Raw genomic sequence first — 20,153 nt, 5'->3', positions numbered from 1 at the left:
TTATGAAAACAAAACACTTAATTTGGTCTGAACTTTATTTTAATGAAATTCCAAACAAATTCGGAGTCAAAGTCTCATAAAAAAGTGAGAAAATTCGTCAATAACAACAAAGCATTCAAAATATTTTACCAAGAAATTTTCTCCTTGAATAAAACACTTGGAAAAGCGATTTCATTTTGACTTAGCTCTATATTTAGAGCCAAATTTCGCGATTAACTGCCTTCTTAGGTCTTCGCCCTGATGTTAATCGTGGCAAACAGAGTTTGCTGTTACTCTGCGACTTTGACTTAATTGTTCTTAAATCCCATGAAGCATTAACGACTTCTTCCTGACCTCATGACAGCCGAATTATCGCCAGGAATGTGCAGAGGTGCTGTTTCACGGTTGTTTACCAACAATTACAAGATAAGAGGAGCACTGAGCGTGAAAAGAGGGCGCCGAATGAAAGACTTCGGTCAATTCTCAAGTTTTTTTCTTTATTTTGATCAAGAATGAATCTCGCGAATACTTCCGAAACCCCACTTGGAGGGTCTCGAAATCACACAAATAATAAATTATAAATATTGGGATTTCGTCGACCTCCGCTTTTACCGGGAGGTCCTCAATAAATAAAGGCACGCAATCTCTCTCGTCTGCTAATGGCAATTCTTACTTTAGGAGCTGCCTTAGAACTCATCTGAGAGCCTAACTAGCTAAGTGGAAGTCTATCGTCTAGGGGTGGCTTAAGATAGGGGCTTAGGGCTCCGCCTGGGCCTCTGCCGCGGGCGGTTGTGTGAGATCTTCGGCGGGTTGGGCCTCCTGAGGCGCCTCTGGCTGTTGCTCCTCCGGTTGGGCTTCCGGCTGCTGCTCTGGCTGCTTCTCCGGCGCCTCTTCATCAGTCAGAGCCTTCTCGGGCGCCTGCTGCTGGCTGCCGCCGGTGAAGAAGTTCTGAATGGGTTTCTGCACGTTGTTCTGGAAGCCCTGCACGACGTTCTGGAACGCCTGGCCGATGGGATTCTGATTTGCCTGCTGCTGCGGGGCGTCATCGCTCTGGGGATTCGTCTGGGGCCTGTTGGGATTGATGAAGTTCTGGAACTGCTGGATCAGATTGGGTCTCTCAGTCGCTGGAGCGTCATCTTGGGGCTTCTGCGCCTGATTTCCGGGGCCACGAATGGCATTAGTGATGGGGTTGTTGTTCAGGAGATTCTGGAAGGAATTCTGGAACGATTGTATGATGCTGGGACGCTGAGTAGCAGGTTTCTCACCATCGGCGGGGATTTCGTTCTGTCTGGGCGACTCCTCTGGCTCCTGAGGACTGGCTGGGGCTTCTGGCTGGGCCTCCTCAGGCTGCTGCTCCTGTGGCTTCTCCTCAGGCTGTTGCTGGGGCTCCTGAGGTTCTTGGGGCTTCTCCTCGGGCTGTTGCTGGGGCTCTTGGGGCTCTTGTGGCTTCTCTTCGGGCTGCTGCTCAGGTTCCTGTGGCCTCTCTGCTTCAGCTTCCTGTGATCCACTACGAGGCTGCTCTGCTGGGAGATCTTGAGGCTGTTCCTGTGGCTTTTCCGGTTGCTCCTGCGGCTGCTCTTGGGGTTTCTCTTGCGGCTGCTCCTGGGGCCTCTCTGGCTCCTCTTGCGGCTGCTCTTGAGGCTTCTCTTCAGGCATCTCCTCCTTGATAGGCTCATCACGTCCCATTTCTTTAGGCTCCTCCTGAGGCTGCTCCTGTGGCTGCTCTTGTGGCTGCTCCTGAGGTGGTTCTGGCCTCTCTTCTGGCAATTCTTGTGGTTTCTCCTCAGGCTTCGGCTCCTCCAAAGGCATTTCTTGGGGCTTCTCGTCAATGATCTCTTCCCTAATGGGCTCATCTCGTCCCATCTCTTGAGGCTCCTCTTTGGGAATCTCCTGGGGCATTTCTTCCTTTTGCTCGGGGATTTCCTCAGGCTTCGGCTCTTCCAGAGGCATTTCTTGGGGCTTCTCCTCGATCATCTCAGGCTCTTTCAGTTCATTCTCCTCAGCAATGGGCTCTTCTCTCAGCATCTCCTTGGGTTCTTCCTCCAGAGGCATTTCTTGAGGCATTTCCAAGGGCATTTCCTGAGGCATTAGTGGCTCCTCAGGCTTCACTGAATTCACGACCTCTTCAACTTCCACTGCGGGCTCCCTGATAATTTCCGCCACAATCGCGGGCACCACTTCGGTTTTCACAAGAAGCTCTCCGTTGGGGAGGATTTCCTCCATCACCATCTCCTTGGGGCTGTCCTCGAGCACCACTGGAATCTCATTTCGCGGCGCCTCAGGTTCTGCGGGGGCCTCACTGATGATAGGCGACTCCTTGATCTCCTCCGGCGCCTCTGGGATCACTTTCTCCACTTCCGGGAGCGTCTCCCTCGCGCTCCGCCAAATGGTGCCTCCCTGGGCGACGCCCGAGAGCGCAAGGAGGGCCAGCACACCGAAAACTCTCATCATCCAAGAAAGAACTTACAAAACCGTGAAAGGCAAAACTCGAGAGACGCGATCGCGGCAACTTGTGGACTCAGACTAAATTACCCAAAAGGCACCCAAGGCATTTTATACGATCGCCAGCCATTGACCCGTTACTTCTTTTATTGCCCACTGGCCAGCGAGGCGCGCCAAGAGGTTGATGGCGCTCGCGAGGATCGCGAAAAGATCCACACTCTCTATGGCGACCCAGAGAGATGGAAAACTACCGGCCAAATGCAGCCCTTCTGCCAGCCCAAAAAATTGAGTCAAGGTTGCCACCGAAATACCGCAATCGTGATCATGGATGATCAGTAAATTGATGCCCAAGACTTCACATGATAATTGAGTGGGATTTGCACTGCAAATTTTCACATCAGCAGCAACACACCAGCTTCTTATGCTAATCACCGAGTTTCAGCGGTGATCTTTCGGGACGATCGAGATGAATGACCTCTGGATGCGAGCCGTGAAGATTCCACAAATTGAGGGTATCAAGATCGGTGCATTTTGGGAAATACCATCGATTTCCGATCCAGCACAAAAGCAAGCATAAAAGTGTGCATGCTTCGGTGGCATAAAAATCTCCGCATGAATTGCGTACAGAAGCAGCCGATTGAGGTGCGATGAGGAGTCTCTCCTGTGCTCGAAGAGCAGAGATTCGAGATCCGCCCACCTCTTGGCCCCGCCCACACAGCATCTAAACGTGCGCCACGATATTGAGATCCGTTCAACTCAATTGGGTCACCTTCTGCTCGTCATTTTACAATAATCTTCAAACTCTCATTTTCAAATGGTCATCATTTCCACGCTTTTCCCTCTGCCCTCCTGATGGGCCTTCAGTGAGTGATGCCAGAAGAATTCTCCCCGACTGATACCCGCGTCTGGTGGCCGTAATAATAGCGGTCAATGGACCTGCCAATGCGGATAAGATACGGGGACAGAAATGCCTCAATTTGTGTGAAAAGATGGTGAGGAATTTTGAAATGCGCAATAAATTACCGTGGGTTATTTTTAGAGTCCACCTTTGTCCGAAAAATCTAATGCAACTTCCATATCGTGTGTCGTCCAATTTATTCCGCATCGCATCCGCACTGAAGAGGAGAATGCTCTTCGGTCGAGAGATGGCAAAAATGATCCACCTTTTTATTTGCATAATCACATCGCCAAGAGAGTTCAAAATTCAAATCATGTGATAGATTTTCCTATTCCGCAGTGCAAAATCGCAAAATACACCACTAAAGAAGTCAGGTGAAAAAAAACTACGAGATTAATCTTGCATGTTTTGTGCCAATATAAAAATTCTCTCTGTCGAAAATATGCTAATTGACAGTTGAGTATTAAAATTTAAATGATACCGCCAGAATTGCAAGAGTCACTCTTTCTCTTCAGGCCTCCTAACGGTCTCTTGGACAGTCTCGTGGAGCCACAAAAACATGTCCAAAAGAGAGACCCAAAATATCCCGTGGAGCTCACAAAGAATCTCACATTGATTTGTTTATATATCGTGAACTTTTTGCCACCTCGCTTCCTCATTCTAACGCTTCTTCGACGCCTCACCATCAATCTTCTGTCCAGTAATTGGGCCATGCTGACGCTCCTCTTGAGGCGCAAATCTTCGGTACCTATTGAGAAGATTCTGCAAGACGCCCGAGAATTCTCCTTTCACTCCAATCAATTGGGCTGTTCTTGTGCGCAAGAAGAGCTCCAGCGATGCCTAGTGGCCTCAATTGCCGAATTTCATGAAGAAAGACCTTTGGAGTATAGTGAGAGTGAGAATAAAACTCAAACATCTAAACGTGAACTGATCGCCAGAAGAAAAGCTAAGAAAATCAGTATTATCTTTCTCATGAAAGCAAAGTATAAGGAATCGAGAACAATGATTGTTAAGCAAATTGAAAAAGTATTCTTCGTCTCTTGTAATTTATATGTAACAAAATACTAAAAGAAGAACATGAAGCTTTCACCGAAGTTCAATTGTTGTACATTGCGAGAACGATTAATTTTAAAAATGATTAAAGATCAATTAACTTAACTTTGAAAATTGCTTCATTCGATTTCGATGATCTTGAGCTCATTGAAAAGCTCTTGCAAATGCTGCAACTCTTCTGAACAACCATCTCACGTTTTGCCAGCTCTCTAGAATCGACGTCGCCCATTTGGCCAGCGAATAAACAATTTTGTTACAACAATTTATTCTGACAGTTGAATAGAGATAAAATAGAGTCATTACTTTGCGATCGAAGCAGCACAATTTGACTTTGACTTCAAATCGAGTGTGTAATGTTCTGAATTTGGCCGCAAGAACTGCCCTAAGTCATTCTTATTTGTACATTGAATCGCAACAGAGCATTTCCGCTGGAGATCAGATAAATCCATGGAAGTTTGGGAGGTGTGTTGAGCTCGGCTGCATTTCCCACGTTGGACGCAGTGCAGGAGAGGCGCAAGAATGAAGAATGGCAGGTTCTAAAGTTGGCTGGCGGGCTCCCGAGGCGAAACCAGAAAGTCTATTTATAGATAGACGAGGGCGCCGTCCATCTAGAGAGAGTCTAGAGCATCCCGGCCGGATGGAATTTCGCTGGGCAAAAGGTTGCTGCATCAGAGTCATTGGCCACGCAACTCGTTTGAAGAATAAGAACTGCAACCGGTTCTCGTCAGCATCTTCAAGTGAAAATGTAAGTTGCGCCTCTGCGGCCAATGCCCATATTTGAGAACACAGACGCTCTTCGCCATCCGCGAGCCCTTTTTGCCACACAAGACCGGCTCTTCTCCTCTGCTAAATTGCAGGGCAATTTCAGCGACTTGCAAGCTCAAATTAATTCCAATTGTATGCGCGTGAAGAGCAGCGATAAAAGTGGTTCAAGTTCGCATTCGATCGCTCAGCCATTAAATAACTTCTTTTGGACGCGATTGCATGAAAAATGAGCGGTCATAGAGAAAGACCAGAAATTTGCAGTTCGCTCGCGCAGCTTTGAGGTCAGTGTCAAGAGGATGGCCTGTCCATCGCTCTTCCGGCAATTTCGTTGGCGCCATTAAGTTTTCTATGCGTCGCTCCACAAATCTTTCACCCAAAATGAATTATCTCTCTTTGCATGTCGCCCAAAAGTGGCTCCGTGACCAACTTCGAGGGCAAGGCGCAATTTCACCTCAAGACGTCACCAATTTTTCTGTTTTGCCACAGAAGGAATTTAAATGGTTTTGAAGAGCGGAATTATCGTTGATTGACTTCGATAGAGTGCAAAATTTGCGCAATATGCCTTTGGGAAAGTGGATTTTTCCATTTTAATTTTCTGCTGCCACTTTGGGAAAACACTCACCGTACGCCAGGTCCAGAGAGAGCCCAACACTGGGTCCGACAGCACTCAGGAAGGCCACAATCCTGTTCCCAGTCACGCTTTCGAGGATCTCAGCAGTGCGACAGGGATGAAGTGTCCAAATTGGCCGAAAGAGCGCTGGATGATCCATTTGAGTGAGCACAGAGAAGAAATCTTTCGGCTTCTCCTCAATCTTCAGCAACTTCCACACGTCCTCGTGCCTCACTGAAGATCCATCACTGGCAAAGGCTTCGAATCCCAGTACAGGAACTTGATAGCTCACATGATAAGTGACATGAAATTCAATGCTGAAGATTTTCTCTGCAGAAGACACTTTCGTTCCACGTTTCAAGAGGAAGGGAACTTCCTCTTCTAGTCTATTCTTGACGCTTTTCAACTCCCAAGCGTCGCCAAGGCGATCAGATATATCCAGGAAGTCACCAGCGTCTCTTCGGAACTCTTCAGGAGTCATGCTGAAAAAAACACCAGGCAAAACATCATGATAAATCTCAATTGCAAGTCATTCATATCGCAATTCAACACAATTGGTCGGCTTTTGTTGTTCGATTTAGAGAGTGCGACTTTAAGAATGTATAAAGAAACTTTATTTACACGTCTGTACAGAGGTTTGTATATAATTTTCACTTTTTGTACAATTCTTGCGAAGACTTACAAATATAATTGTGGAATTGTGCATTATGTAACGCGAGTACATGAAGAACTCTCTCACATTCAAGCTTAAAGCTGACGAGGAACTTGTTATTGGTTACATGACAGATTTGATGATCTCAAATGTGGAAAAAATATTGATAAGAGAAAAATTTCCGACGCTGCGAAGAAGATTAGAGATTCACAAAGCAAAGGGGCTGATGACTGCAGATATTGGTTCACATGTATTGCCTGAGGATGTCACAGACGTAGTCCAGGCACTTTTCCGGCGGCAGAACGCCGTTCAAGAGGCGAATGTCCGTCCGATCCTTGATCTCCTGGAAGTGCTTCTCGTACATCGGCCACACACACGTCTCGAAGTATCCCGAATAGTCAGGGGGCGAGTAAGTCCTCGTCCGTCGTCTGGCATACGCCACCTCATAGGGCACGTGCAGATGGAACTTGGGACTGCAAACCTCCACCAGCAGCGGATGATTGAACACCAAAAATCCCTCAATTATCAACACATTTGTCGACGCTGTCGCCTGACTCAGCACAGCCTCCACGTCTCTAATCATCCTGTCCATGTCCAGAGCCGTGAGGATGTCCCAGTTCACGTGGCCCAGTTGATCAATGTGCTGATGCTGCGGGTGATCCTCGGGTAGGAAGTAGTTGTCCTGATTGATCACCTGCACGCTGCCCACTTCCGCAGTCAAGCGATCGCGGAGCAGCGTCGCCAGGGTCGTCTTTCCGCTGTTCGTGGTGCCGGAAATGCCCACGACGAGCCAATCCGGGCGCATCCTGCAAAGGACGAGTGTCACGATATGGCGAAAGGTCACGAGATCTGGGCTTGACCTCTAGCGAGAGACAGTGACGCACGCGGAGCTCGCAAAACTGACTAAAGGGGTCGATCTGCGAGCTTGGAGCATCAGCTCATCTCGCACTCTTAACCCTGCCCTGAGTGTGAGTTTTGGAGTTGCGAAAATTTTGATTGATGAGCATTTTGGGCCAACGAATCCATGAGTTTTCACTCTACCACCAAATCGGTACAGCTAATAATTTTCAAATGTGCCTTGCATTATCATGAAAAATTATAATAATACAAACAAATGACAAATCCGTAATTATGATATGAATTAGAAATCTGAACTGAACAAATAAGAACGAGAAATTTAAAATGTTCTGAATTATTCAGATAAAGATTCACCAATATTTAAATATCAAAGTTCAAAATTGAAATCAATCTGAATAAGATGATTATTAAGACTGAACCTCGCACAAAGGATAAACGTGTGAAGACTGTAGAACTTATCACCTAAGCTAAATCGGAATCTCTTTCAGTACTTTAAAGCAGTTTCAAATTCAGAGGGATTTCAATAGTTCAGTGTAAACTAGCAATATTTCAAAATATCATTTTTTGAACCCAATTTCGATCATGATTTTAGAATTAAGCTCAGTGTCACGGTATTTTCAGAAGAATAACTTGAGAATAACTCAATTGAGACGTAGATTATTATGCAATTAGCATATTAAAGAAGAATGTTTTGAGCAAATATTTATGTGAATTTCTGGGAAATGACTGCATTCTGTTCCTCCCGATTTGTTTTTCCTTCAACTGACCTTTCGATTTGTGATTGTCCTCTTGTGGAAAGAGCCTCAGAAGATCCTCACGTGCTCCTGGACGCGATACAGCGTGAAAAGTGCCAATGCTCCCAAAAAGCAGATCCCAAAGATTGCCGGAAACATGAAGGCGAACTCCACGGGAAGGAAGAGCGACTGGATCCAGTCTCCTGTAAAATCAGAGATAAGACATTAGCCAGGAATGCAAGAAAATGCACGAAAACTCACCTTCAACTTGGATGAATGGCAAAACGAGCCACGAGACGTAGTAAATGAAGGCGAGAAGAGTCAGCGTTAAGACGATTTTCCCGATGATTGAGTCTCTCATCGTCAATGACAATCTCTGTGTATTTGCACAATCACACTCCTCGTCACGTGTCCAATGAGCATCGAGCGTCTCAAGGCGAAAAAACCCACGAAATATCCATCCAAAAGTGTGTTTTGCAGAGCACCACAAAAAAGGTAAACAATGCAAAGTGTCATGGAATTCTAATAATTGTCGCGTGAGGTCAGCGCGATCGATTTCCCCTCCAAAAGATGCCATAATTCATCCAAGCTTCAGAGATTTAGAAACGCAGTCACGATAACAGAGGGCGACACTGACGATAAAAAATGTTTGAATTACACTCAACAATTTATGACATCACAATTATAATCCATTGCAATAATAAAGAGTCTATTTTCCGCTGTAATCGGCGTTTCTAAAAAAAAAAAACCCAATCAATTTTATCAGGGATCGCTTTCGGCAGTCAATTTTGCGGGTCCCCGCGAAGCCGGCACCAGAAAAACAACGCCTTGGCGACAGAGTTTCGCTCAATGCTGACTCACTCTTATCATTAAGGCTCCCCAGCTGTCGATTCCTCAATGGAATTCCACCTCTGGGCGCTTCGTCGGACTCTCTTTGGCGGCGATGTAAATTGCACGATGGCCAATTTGGAGAAATTGCAATGCAAATCACTTAAAATGAGCCTCGGCCAAGTCAATAAATCTCATATGGTGCGGCATTTCGGAAGGTGAGAGAGGCTATCTTTCACTTTTAGCTTGATTTTAAGAGCTTCTGCTGTATTTTAGTGGCACAGAAAAGCACTCCAAGGCTCAGTGGAAATTCCCGCGAAAAATCAGCGGATTGAAGGGGTTTCGCGGGTTTTTCTCAATGGTCCCGCGATAAGGAGAGAAGATTTACAGTGGGAGTAATTCAGTTGTGAATATTTGCAATAACAAATCAATTTTGGAAAGTGTGGATTAGAAATACCAGAAATCCATAGATAATTTTTAGTGGCGCCATAACGTTCTTAATGTAAATTAAGAGAACTATTTCTACATATTTTCGGTATAAAAAGCGGTTAAAACGGTATGAAGAAGTCTTCTTATTCACAGTCTGTGTGCATTCGAGTGATCTTTATGGTGAAAACACAGCATTTGTAATTTGTAATTTGTCCACGATCATCTCTTTCTTCCCCTCGCGTTTCGTGTATTTTCCTTCCTACTCGCACAGTGGCTGTCTCGACATGTCAGAGTCGGCCGCTGACAAAGTAGGAAGGAAAATACACGAAACGCGAGGGGAAGAAAGAGATGATCGCGGACAAATTACAAATTACAAATGCTGTGTTTTCACCATTACTGTCTCCACACTCGCGGACAGTAAATCTTTCTTATGTTTTGCCCCATTTTTCCATGAGCGACTGTCTTGACCGAATGATCCCAATTCTCTGGCCACTGCGACACTCCTCCACGGATGTGCCTTCCCAGAAAGCTATTTTTCGCCCCAGCGCGAGAAGTTGAACGAACGCCGACCCGCGAAGATCTGCAATCCGTGCCACTCGTGACGTCAACGCTCACCTTCTTGCGGTTCAGCGTGATTAATGGCATGAGGAAACAGCACGAAATACTCCATATTTGCTGTGGTGTCGCGATCACGCGTTCTGGCGCCCGATTTCCCAGCGGAAGGCGAGTGTTTTTTTTCGATATGCGATCGATATGAGATATTGGTTCGCGTGACTGAAGACAGGCAGACGGAGAGGAAGTGATTAATAGATTTTTGGGCAATGACGATCATTGGACACCGAATATTGCCTTCGACTTCTTGGAAAGATGATTTGCGAGCTTTAAAGGTTTCCTCCGAATTCTTTGTGATCAGCATGACTAAGATATTTCGTGGACTTTGGACTTGGCTTGAGGAGCTCGAAATAGTGGAGAAATTTTCCGCCCAAAAGATGAGAAAGTTCATCAATTTTCACCCTGTTAATATCAAGTGCTTATCAGACGTGGAAATGCCACGATTAATATTTCTGGAGAGTTCAAAGTCTCCAGAAGAAATCTCTCGCGTTGATCTCATTCCACGTCTCCACATGGGAAGCATAAATCTCTGGCGAACAGTTAAAAAGCAGTTAATAGCAATGTGAAAATGTAAATATTTTGGGCAGAATCGGAGGCAAAAAAGGCAACAAGTGATAATCACAAGTGAGACTCCAGTGCATTTCGATGCAGATCGTGGAGCTCAGGAATAAAAAGAAATGTGACGAATAAGAGATTGGCGACACTTCCCAAGAGTCATTGTCTTCAATCTCTCTTCTCTAAATATTTTTCATTTCGCAATCTTATCAAGACTTAGTTTTTTCTGCTCTTCTCTCTCTCATTTTTGTTGTATTTCAATTAAAACGCGTATTTTCTGCGTGTGTCTCGTCGCCGAACAAGGCGAAGAGGAAGAAAGAGTAAAAAGAAATTCTCCAAGAGTTATGTAGGTCAATTTTTGATTTGTTCTAAATTCTCTGGGGCCACTTGAGGAGGCAAAAAATGATATTTATGTATTATTAAATTGAGATGAGAAGTGATCTCTGTCAGTGGCGATATTCTGCCTCATGCGAAAACACTCGGAATCGTCTTTCTTTTATCACTCCCACTTGGTTCAGCGGGTCAGCGAAGAGATTAATTGTTAAAAATATTATTTTTGCTAGTTAGCAATTGATTCTTGGGGACTGCCTTGTAATTTTTCAATATTCTCATGTGATTGAGAAGTGATCGTTCTGAGAGAAGAAAGGCTGTCAATTAGTGAGAAATCTGCATAAAGTCTCAAGATTTCGCCGTTTCATCGATACAAAGATCTTTTGTGGTGATCTCCAGGTGATGTTGCATGATAAAATGTCAGTGAATATCTTTAAAACGCAGTAACAATTTAAAACTCATAACAATAAATTCCTTAAAGTTGAAAATCCCGCACATTCACACACTTTGTGCATAGTTTCATGGATTTCGTGACAGAGAAACGCCAACGGATCACGTGAGAAAACTAAAACATACACCTTTTTAAACGCATTCCACTGCCAAGAGTCACTGTACTATTTTTCCGCATTGTCTTATGTCACATTTACGCATTCGAATTTTCTGCAGAAAAAACTGCATGTCGATCATGTGATCTTCAGGTCGATTTTCGTATGCAAATACCCGCCAAAATCCACGGGTGGAAAAAGTTTAAGGACACCCTCACGTGAAGCAGAAACTGTGAGTTCACGAATTGAATATGGTCGTGTGCGATCGGCCAATTGACGCGCGTTTTAACTGTCGCGATCGCGGAGTCATTATAAAAGAGGCCGTTTTTCTCGCATTTCGCGGCAGTTCGTTGCAAAAGTCACATCAACTATGAATCAATTTCTCGTGTTGTCCGAAAATTCCGTGATTGTTCAATCGTTAAGTGTGATCAAGATAAAACGTGGACTTAGTAAAGTGATTGCATCGATGCAGTGATAAGAAGAAACTGGGAAAGAATATTAATTAGTGAATAAATTGTGTTGATGAAAGTGAAGAAACTGATAACTTTTTATTAATTTATTGTGATAATTTAGACTCTTTAAAACAAGTACTTAAATTCCACTGAAAAAGTGACAGTGAGAAAAATGGTAATTATTATTTTCCGATGATCTTTTATGGGATTCTTGACCTTTTGTGCCTCTGGAAGCTACATTACTCAATTGCTTTTTGGGCGAGAGGCAACTGATAAGGGCGTTTGTCTTTCTCACATGTGATTTTCCGGCAAGACAAGCCTCGTGGTTAATCGTCAAGTGAAATTGCCGTGGGTGATGTGAAAAAAACAGAGTCACATGGAGACTATCGTCACATATTGACTCGATTCTCGGGACTGGCTAAATGTGTTGAGAATTCAAAACAGGACAATTAACTTCTTCCCGATCTTCCATGTGCACATTTCCAAGTAGTGACACGCTTCGCAAAAACGCCCGGAAGTCCACGAAAATGCTATTTTTATTTCACAAAAAGGCAAAGGAAATTGAGCGCGAACAAACAGCTCTAAAGCTGTGATTTATGAGTTGACAGATCCCAAAGGACGGCGTGTTTTAGTGTAACCTAGAAGGTTGATGATCTTGTTGACGTATAATTGCGCAACTCTTCACTTTCTCGCCACTTTCTTTGCCATTGGCTGTTAAAATACACCCGGAAATTGCATCGAAAGCACAATTTACGATGGCGCTTTCGCGAGCTTCGAGCCACTCAAGATAAGATACTGTGCAGTTGTGATCAAGTTTAGGTTGTTCGCTTGGCGCAGTGACGTCGAAAGTCGCGCTAAAGAATTTTGGGGACACCTGTTTAGACCCACTTTTGCCTTATCTAATCACACACTGAAAAGTGTGACGAAAAGAAGCGCGTGCATTTTTCACGAATTGTCAGCATGATTCTTGCAAATCTGGTGGAATTTTTCTCATTTCAGTAAATGCATTTTGTAAATTTGATAAAGGAAATCTGAGTTGGTTTATCGCGAAATTCGATTCGACGTGTCATGTCTTAAAAATAAATAAGTGATTCTCTCAATTTTTGCACTTATTCCTCTGAACACAACTTTAAAAATAAATTGAATGATTTCCTCCATGCGTACGATTTTATTATTATATTCGAACCTTTATTTTTAGGTCTTCTCGCGATGAAGTGTAAAATTTCCACTGAAAAAATTCCCTAAAAGCTTTTCTTCTCCATTTTGCGTATTAAAAGCCAAAGTATCTAATAGGAGATAAAATTAATTGCAACATTAACATTGAGTGAATGTCAAGAATGCTCGCAAAAGTTGATTACCAGCCATTCCTTTATGATCTTATTATTTATAAATAGACAGTGGGAAAGGGTGGGAAAGTGTAGTCGAAAACAAGATTAGGGCAGTTGTAGGCAGATTGTGACCCACGATTGTCTCTATTTCTTCCAGGCGATATATTCTGTGATGCTCCTGCTGATCTCAACCCTCCTGGTCACCCACGTGAGCTCCCAGCTTTGCTCCCTGCGCGACATGAAGGAGCACGCAATGAATGCGTGCGACAACCTGGCCAGGAAGATCCGCAGCCCCGACAATCACGAGTGGAATCCGGCCGTGTACTCGTACAAAGTGCTCAATGAGACTGAAAGTGAGTCGCCCTCGAGCTGAGGATCATTAGATTTCAATGCTGGAAGAGAGCGATCTGCTGATCGAGGACTTTTCTCGCACTAGACTTCCGCTTATTTGCATAATTCGCGAGCGCGGCCGTGACTTTGGCGCAGTCACAATATGCAAATCACAAATTGCAGAAATCGCAGAAATTGGGTGAAGGACTGGGGCGGTCAATGATTTGTTTTTGTGTCTCCCCTTGAGCCAAATTGTCATATGCGATCGTGAACCCGGCATTGCATGGAAGATTCCATTGGTCTTCTTGGCCGAATGCAGATCATCCTCAAGCCTCAATGGCCGCCATATGCTAATGATCTCTGTGGATTTCGCTATCGATTGGTATTGGGAATATTGACTGAAATCAAAACATCCCCGAAAATGGGTTTATTGGTCAAAATTTGATATTCTATTCTGAAATTTGCATACACCAGAAGAAGATTTAACAGTAAATATCGCGAGAGAACAGAGCCATGAGTCACACAAGTTTCTGCTATTTTTGCATTCTAATTTTCATGCGCTCATTTTTTGGTTCTAAAACATTCTTATTGTAGTCATTATTAAAAAAAAAACAAGGATATCCTATAGAACATAATCGCTAGAAGATTATTAGACTCTGCATTGATTTGATCTCGTGAAATTCAATTCAATATTATTACTGTTATCATTTCTTGACTCTCAATATCACAATTTCTGCCTTTCTTGCAGGTGGAAGACGCCGCAGAGGCATCGTTTATGGATGGAAAGAGTCGTATCCTGAGAACAATGGCTTCATCAGGATGAATCTGTCCCACAGACTCTACCATTTCCTTAGTCGGCAGCACTCTCATCTGCACAATAACGACGTCGAGGACTCTTTCGACGTTGCGCTCCTTGGAAAATTCTCCCGGGAGCATCGAAGACACCGCCATGGACACTCAACGCACGAAGTCAGGAGCAAAAGAAGTGACTTCAACGCTCTCGTGACGTACTGCTGTATCAGCCCAGAAGATGACGACTGCAATGACCATTTGTGCTTCGTATGAGTGTCGAAGAGTGGACAAGGAAGTGCGTAATCTCGAAAGTGCCAACGAGTGAATTGAGGAGTATCTCATTTAAGTTAAGAGACAATCTGCGTATTCATAGGACTTTATCGTGATGCAAGAGAATCAGCGAGTATTTTGTAAAATAAATTCGATTTCTAAGAGATACAGAGTTTTGCCTGCCTCCAGGGGTATAAAGTGTGTCTTGGCTGATCGTTCTTCCGCTCCGTTGATCGTGATCTTGGTGTTCTTTTTACTTTCTTAGAGAGAGATGATGTCATCCACAGATCAATGCACGGCAAATATTAGCTTCTGAGGCGGCTCACACACAATCAAAGTCAAATAAAGAGTGTGAAAACATTCCGCGAATACGTGGGAAGCCTTCGTGCAAGGAAATGACAAGGAAAGGGGTGGAAAATCGATTTATGCATCATGCATTTCCCATTAGTCAATGGAGACCCAGTTGGAAAATCCCCACTTTGCGAGATGTGTGTATGTTTCATGACGTCTTGCTTTCGCAACTGGTTTTCCTCTCAGTTTGTTGTATCGCCTCGGTTGGCACGGAGATTCATTAAGTCGCCGGACTTGGTCGCGATCTCAGACTCGCTCCGGGTGTCGCCAAGAGAGGAGATAGAGAGAATCTCAAGACAGCGTCTGATCTCTGTGTGAAATTCTCAAATAGTAAAACAAATACTCCAAGTGTTCCAAGTCAAATCAATTTGCATAGTGCTTGTGTGTATTATTGAGGAAGGAAATTCAATAAATCGTCTCCGTGACTGGCCTAGTTCTTAAGTGCTTTTTCTTCAACAGTCAGGTAATGAAATGCCGAAAGGGCTGTGATAATATCGACTAGTTTTGAGTTTTGACAATGAGTGATTGTGAAACAATTTGGTATCATTTGTGGTTAATTACAAGGAAAAGTGGACAAGACAAATTCACTAATTGAGGGCAGAGTTGAGGAGACGCTGGAAGAGATATTTATAGATGGAAGATAAAAATTTATATGTTAATGTGATTACGCAAATTAATGAAATTAAATTATTATTATTGCTTTTACAATAAGTCATTTAAACACATGATTACAAGTTTAATTGCGGCTTTATGTACTCATTTCCATAATCTATATTCTTGTCCACTCTATTTTGAGGCATTCAAAGAAAATTGAAGTGCGAACTTCTGTTTTCGGGAAGGTCTGCTTGTGCAATTTCACGCAAATAATATACATAATTTCACTTGGCAGCAAATTAGTGTTTCCGAACATTCTAAAAATACCTCTTCTCAGAATCTCTTCTACTCGCGATTTCTCACTACTGAGAAATATCATCCCCTCGTTATTATTTACGTGGAAATGGAACAAAGGGCGTGTGACCTGATAAATGCGTTGAGTGCTGTAATAAACTCACTTGCGTGATTAAGAATTCAGAACGCCGTTGTCTGGGATTTTTTGCCTCTCAAATAATGTCGCTTTGCGGTCCATTTTCGCAGATCTCTTAAGTGAGTCATCAGTGTTCGAAGATGTCCAATTCCAATCACCACGTGTCGATTCACCTGCCCACGATCGGAGAAAACAGCCGAGAGACCTTCATTGAGGAAAATGAGACCACAAGAGGTCGCAGATCCCGAAGAAACTCAGCCGACAGCGCTCTTGGCAGAGGCTCGCGGACGAATTCCCCGCGCCCGGCAAGTGTGAGTGTCAACTTCTTGATAACAATAAGGGATAATTACCGCGCTATGCGTGAATCCAGTTTCTCAGACAATCAATTCATTTATGACCTGATTGGGAAGATAAGAAAAAAAACACGCAGGCGATTGTTGAGTTATTTCTAGTAATCTATTTTGCTCTCCACTGTTTGTTTATTCTTTGTCATGTGCTTTTCAATGTTTTATATACAGTGATTACCTGTAGCGGAAAACTCCATGAATAAAAGATGAATTGTAATCGCTGAATGTGAATTGAAATACCATTCAAAATGACAAAGCTTTATCACTCGCGATATTGCAATTTACTGCATGATCGCGAGAAATTCTTCCTCATCATCTTAGCTAATTTTCTTGAAATGTTCATTTGACTTCCTAATCTTAACTAGTGATCGTGTTGATATAATTGAAACCACTCTGCAAGGAATGCTTTGTGTCAGATGCTATCTGTGAATTCCGCGCTTCATTGACTCATTGACAAAGAGCGACTCATTGAAGTTTTCCCCATTTTTCAGAGATCACCGAGGAGGAGCAGGAGGAGCTTGGATGCTGCTATAAATGATGCTGCACCTCTGTTAGAGACTGATTTGCCACCGCGTTATCCGCCGCTTGCAGGTGAATCTCACTTAATTGCTTCTCTTGCATGGCTTTGTGTGCTTGGCTGCCAATAAAAAGCGTCACTGAAGTAGAGATAAGGCACTCGTGGCATTCATGATATCGCTTAGAGTGGCGGGCAGAGATTTTGGGAATGTAATCTTGTACAAACATACTGATTTGGGGTGTCTTTTCAATGATATCATGCATTCAGATATTCAGATGACGTTTTTTTGATAGATTTTGAAGGTATTTTTGTACTTTTATTCATGCCTCAGACAATTCCGTAAGGCATCATCAAGTGAGAAGATTCTATAGTAAGTGAAATTACGCGGATAAACTGACCTCATGTCTAATCTACGTATCTTTTCATGTTATTTGACAGGACCGGAAATAGATGACAATGATAGTCCAGATGACGATGTTCCGTACAATTCTGACGCTCACCCGGGAGTGGATGATGGCTTTTTCCCTGAAGTTGGTTCCAGAGCAGGTGAAGACGACCCAGAAGAGAAACCAGTTGCTCCCAACGGACAAGGTCCTCGCCGAGGGAGTGTTCCAGCCGCGTTTCCTTACGCTCCCGACTTTGGCCCAAGCGTCCTTATAAATCCCGAGACTCCGCGGGTCATCCCAGATGTGAACGTTTACCAGCACAAGAAAACACTCGCACAGGGCATGATGGACCTGGCCCTGCTCTCAGCCAACGCTAACCAGCTTCGCTACGTCTTAGAATCATACACTCGACATCCTTACTACTACTTCAGCGTGACTTTCATCTCGATGAGCTTGATCTTGCAAGTGGCAGTGGGAATCGGTCTGGTGCTCAATAGTCGCTACGATGTGAGGAATCAAGACGATATTTGCAAGGCAAACAAAATTAACAACTTCACAGTCATAGGGATTTTCTTAATCACCATTGTTAATGTGTTTATATCGTCTTTTGGAGTGGCAGATCCTCCACCTGACATGAGAAACTAATTTTTAGGGTTGAGGATCCTGGAGACCATAAAATTCCACCACAGTGAGCATTGTTGGCCGAAGGCAGGTTTATTTCTGCCGCTCAGTCTGATAAGGAGGCACAAGATAGCGATAAACGAGCTATGGGAAGGTGAACACATTATGCTAATGCTCGTCATTTTCACACACAAGTCGTGATATTTATTGGGAAGAGTTACTATACTCTATTACTGTTACTATACTTTATTAGGCATTATAGACAATTAACTCTCTCACTGTTTCAACTTAGATACTCACCAAATTTCGATATTAAAACTAATAAAGAATTTTTAAATAAAAAGCTATTTACTTGTTGCTCTCAATACCTAGACTTGGAAGATTGTGGCGAGCCGATTTGTCGGAATCTCTGAAGAAGACACCGCGGAAAGCGGCTCAGTTGGCTTCTTGTCAGTGCGTAGAGTTGGTCATTCTCGGAACAGCAAACCCTTTATGGCAGGGTTCCAATCGAGTGTGCTGGATGTGGCATTTGATAAGATCGGCAAAAAGTATCCGTCGTTTAAGCGCGAGACCGGAAGAAAAATGATAGATGGCTTGTCGGGTGTTTACAAGTCTTTTAAGAATCGCCGGCAGAAGAAAGAGAGTGAAAATGGGTCAACTAATCCCAGTTCAGAGGAGGAAATGAAACTCATCCGGAGGGATTCTGACAGGAAGTCTGAAGTGGTGGAAGTAAAGTGTGATAATGACACAGATAAGGACTCGAATAAGGATAAAGAAGAGACACAGAAGACTGATGATAGTGATGATTGTGATTTTCTCACGGCGGATGAAGATGAAAATCCTGATGAGGAAAAGGAGAAGAAAGATAAGACTTCTGGAGATGAGGATGATCCTGAGAAAGGTAAAACAAATTTGATTAAATCTGGAAAATTTCATAAACCCCAAACCCTGTTTTTCTCAGGTCTAAAGCCAAATGAAACTGTTGTCGATTGCGGACCTGCAGGCGTGGAGCCTCACCACAAACCGAAGGTTTATCTCTTATGTTAAGAGACTGTATAACTAACTTTTATTAACATTTTTGCTTGGCTCCAGGGCGTCGATATATCTCAATACCTGCAGAAGAAGAGCATGGCTCAGGGGATGCTAGATTTGGCCTTGCTCTCAGCCAATACCAATCAACTTCGCTACATTCTCGAAACCCGGGACGATAATATGTACTTTTACGTGAGCATTACTCTCATCATCAGCAGCCTCGTCCTGCAAGTGGCTGTGGGCATTATGCTGATCTGGAGTCACCGCTTCAATATGAGGAGGCGCAGTGGAATGGCTTCTGCGGATCGCATAAACAATCTCTCAGTCCTGGGCGTCTTCCTGATCACGTTAATAAACGTCTTCATCAGCACTTTCGGCGGAAGCAGTGCATCTGGAGCTGCTCCAGCTCCAAATATTCCTGTTCCGTCTCCCGATGCTCCAAAACCTCCTCCAGTGGACGCTACACTTCAAGCGCCAGTCGCCCCAATGGACCCGGGAATAGCCATTGCGTGAATTTAATGACCTCACACAACTGAGTAATTAAGCCAGCATAAACCAAATGATGAGACTTGGCGGACTTTTGCAACTCTCAATGCTCCAAAGAGTCTACCTTGAGTCATTTTGCTAAAAAAAATTATGTGATCTGTAGGTGGAGAATTTTCGAGATAAAGCATGGATAGTGATATTGCATAACCCTTCTCGGGAATTCCCGACCATCAACTTCTCCCACTGAAAGAGTCTTTCTCACAATCAATTTCTCCGTCTTTGGGTGATTAATTTCGCCCATAAACTTATATGAGAGCGTCACTGTTGAAGGGCTGCGATTGAGATGCTCTCTTCCTCATCCTTCACACCTTCGATATAATTGCCGTCACGTTCCCGCCTGAGTGCCCCATATCGGCCCATCAGGGAACGCCCTTCACGCTTTGCGTTCCCACCTGTTCGCAAAATCCGAGAAGGCGTTCGCTAATCGCCTTTTATTCGCATCACGAGTCTCGGTATCACAAATCCGAGGTGGTCCCTCAAAATTCCCAGTGTGTTCCATGGTTAAATTCTACGTGTCGCCCAATGAGAAGCGCTCGCTGTACCTCAAAGAGCTGCTGGAATTCAGCTCCAAGGAGCAGGAAGGAAGCTTGATCAGAGAAGTGATAAGCAAAGAACAGAAGTGGACAATCTCGATTATTGTTGTGTATATTCTCGAAATTTTAATTCTTGGGAAGCTCTGGAGACCTATTATTACATTCTCAGCAGTTATGACCTGCCTTTGGCTGGTATTTCAGCAAGAAATTGTGAACACGGAGCAATTCAGTTGGAACCTTAATAATTTCAGTGGTTTCTTGATTAATTTAACTTTGTCTGCAAGAAATTTTATCTCCAAAGAGATAATGAATAAATAAACTGAAAAAATTGATT

General features: G+C 43.7%; 6 protein-coding genes across 9 annotated transcripts; 3 read left to right on the top strand and 3 right to left on the bottom strand.

The window, feature by feature from the left end:
* Positions 1-467: 467 nt before the first annotated feature.
* Positions 468-2,427, bottom strand: LOC132259171 (cell surface glycoprotein 1-like). The gene has a single exon (XM_059756723.1). It carries the CDS (start codon positions 2,425-2,427, stop codon positions 736-738), a length of 1,692 nt encoding a protein of 563 aa, XP_059612706.1. The 3' UTR covers positions 468-735.
* A 1,939-nt stretch (positions 2,428-4,366) lies between these two features.
* On the bottom strand, positions 4,367-8,140 carry LOC132259298 (nicotinamide riboside kinase 1-like). Of its 2 annotated transcripts, XM_059756863.1 has the most exons (3): positions 8,025-8,136; positions 5,760-6,229; positions 4,367-5,699 (listed from the first exon to the last, which is right to left on the bottom strand). In XM_059756863.1, the coding sequence occupies exons 2-3, from the start codon at positions 6,226-6,228 to the stop codon at positions 5,590-5,592; spliced, it is 579 nt and encodes a 192-aa protein (XP_059612846.1). In that variant the 5' UTR covers position 6,229; positions 8,025-8,136; the 3' UTR covers positions 4,367-5,589. The 2 variants fall into 2 exon arrangements, with proteins under 2 accessions (XP_059612846.1, XP_059612848.1); XM_059756865.1 differs by lacking the exons at positions 4,367-5,699; positions 5,760-6,229 and adding an exon at positions 6,339-7,205 and having other exon boundaries at positions 8,025-8,140.
* Positions 8,061-8,509, bottom strand: LOC132259300 (dolichol phosphate-mannose biosynthesis regulatory protein). Its single transcript, XM_059756866.1, has 2 exons — positions 8,253-8,509; positions 8,061-8,194 (listed from the first exon to the last, which is right to left on the bottom strand). Exons 1-2 carry the CDS (start codon positions 8,350-8,352, stop codon positions 8,061-8,063), a joined length of 234 nt encoding a protein of 77 aa, XP_059612849.1. The 5' UTR covers positions 8,353-8,509.
* Positions 8,510-11,803: 3,294 nt separating this feature from the next.
* On the top strand, positions 11,804-14,588 carry LOC132260182 (uncharacterized). Its single transcript, XM_059758144.1, has 3 exons — positions 11,804-11,917; positions 13,228-13,423; positions 14,149-14,588. Exons 1-3 carry the CDS (start codon positions 11,915-11,917, stop codon positions 14,463-14,465), a joined length of 516 nt encoding a protein of 171 aa, XP_059614127.1. The 5' UTR covers positions 11,804-11,914; the 3' UTR covers positions 14,466-14,588.
* A 407-nt stretch (positions 14,589-14,995) lies between these two features.
* On the top strand, positions 14,996-17,920 carry LOC132259486 (ninjurin-A-like). Of its 3 annotated transcripts, XM_059757136.1 has the most exons (5): positions 14,996-15,276; positions 15,948-16,148; positions 16,676-16,775; positions 17,033-17,071; positions 17,140-17,920. In XM_059757136.1, exons 2-5 carry the CDS (start codon positions 15,978-15,980, stop codon positions 17,730-17,732), a joined length of 903 nt encoding a protein of 300 aa, XP_059613119.1. In that variant the 5' UTR covers positions 14,996-15,276; positions 15,948-15,977; the 3' UTR covers positions 17,733-17,920. The 3 variants fall into 3 exon arrangements, with proteins under 3 accessions (XP_059613119.1, XP_059613120.1, XP_059613121.1); XM_059757137.1 differs by lacking the exon at positions 17,033-17,071 and having other exon boundaries at positions 14,998-15,276; XM_059757138.1 differs by lacking the exons at positions 14,996-15,276; positions 15,948-16,148 and adding an exon at positions 16,439-16,609.
* Positions 17,921-18,067: 147 nt separating this feature from the next.
* Positions 18,068-19,454, top strand: LOC132260155 (ninjurin-A-like). The gene is made up of 3 exons (XM_059758108.1): positions 18,068-18,609; positions 18,670-18,737; positions 18,801-19,454. The coding sequence occupies exons 1-3, from the start codon at positions 18,201-18,203 to the stop codon at positions 19,251-19,253; spliced, it is 930 nt and encodes a 309-aa protein (XP_059614091.1). The 5' UTR covers positions 18,068-18,200; the 3' UTR covers positions 19,254-19,454.
* Positions 19,455-20,153: the final 699 nt, after the last annotated feature.

This window comes from Phlebotomus argentipes, unplaced genomic scaffold (assembly GCF_947086385.1).
Source record: "Phlebotomus argentipes unplaced genomic scaffold, Phlebotomus argentipes genome assembly scaffold_18, whole genome shotgun sequence".
Taxonomy (NCBI): domain Eukaryota; kingdom Metazoa; phylum Arthropoda; class Insecta; order Diptera; family Psychodidae; genus Phlebotomus; species Phlebotomus argentipes.
Note: the sequence above shows the minus strand (reverse complement) of the source record. Positions and strands in the feature narration are given on the sequence as shown.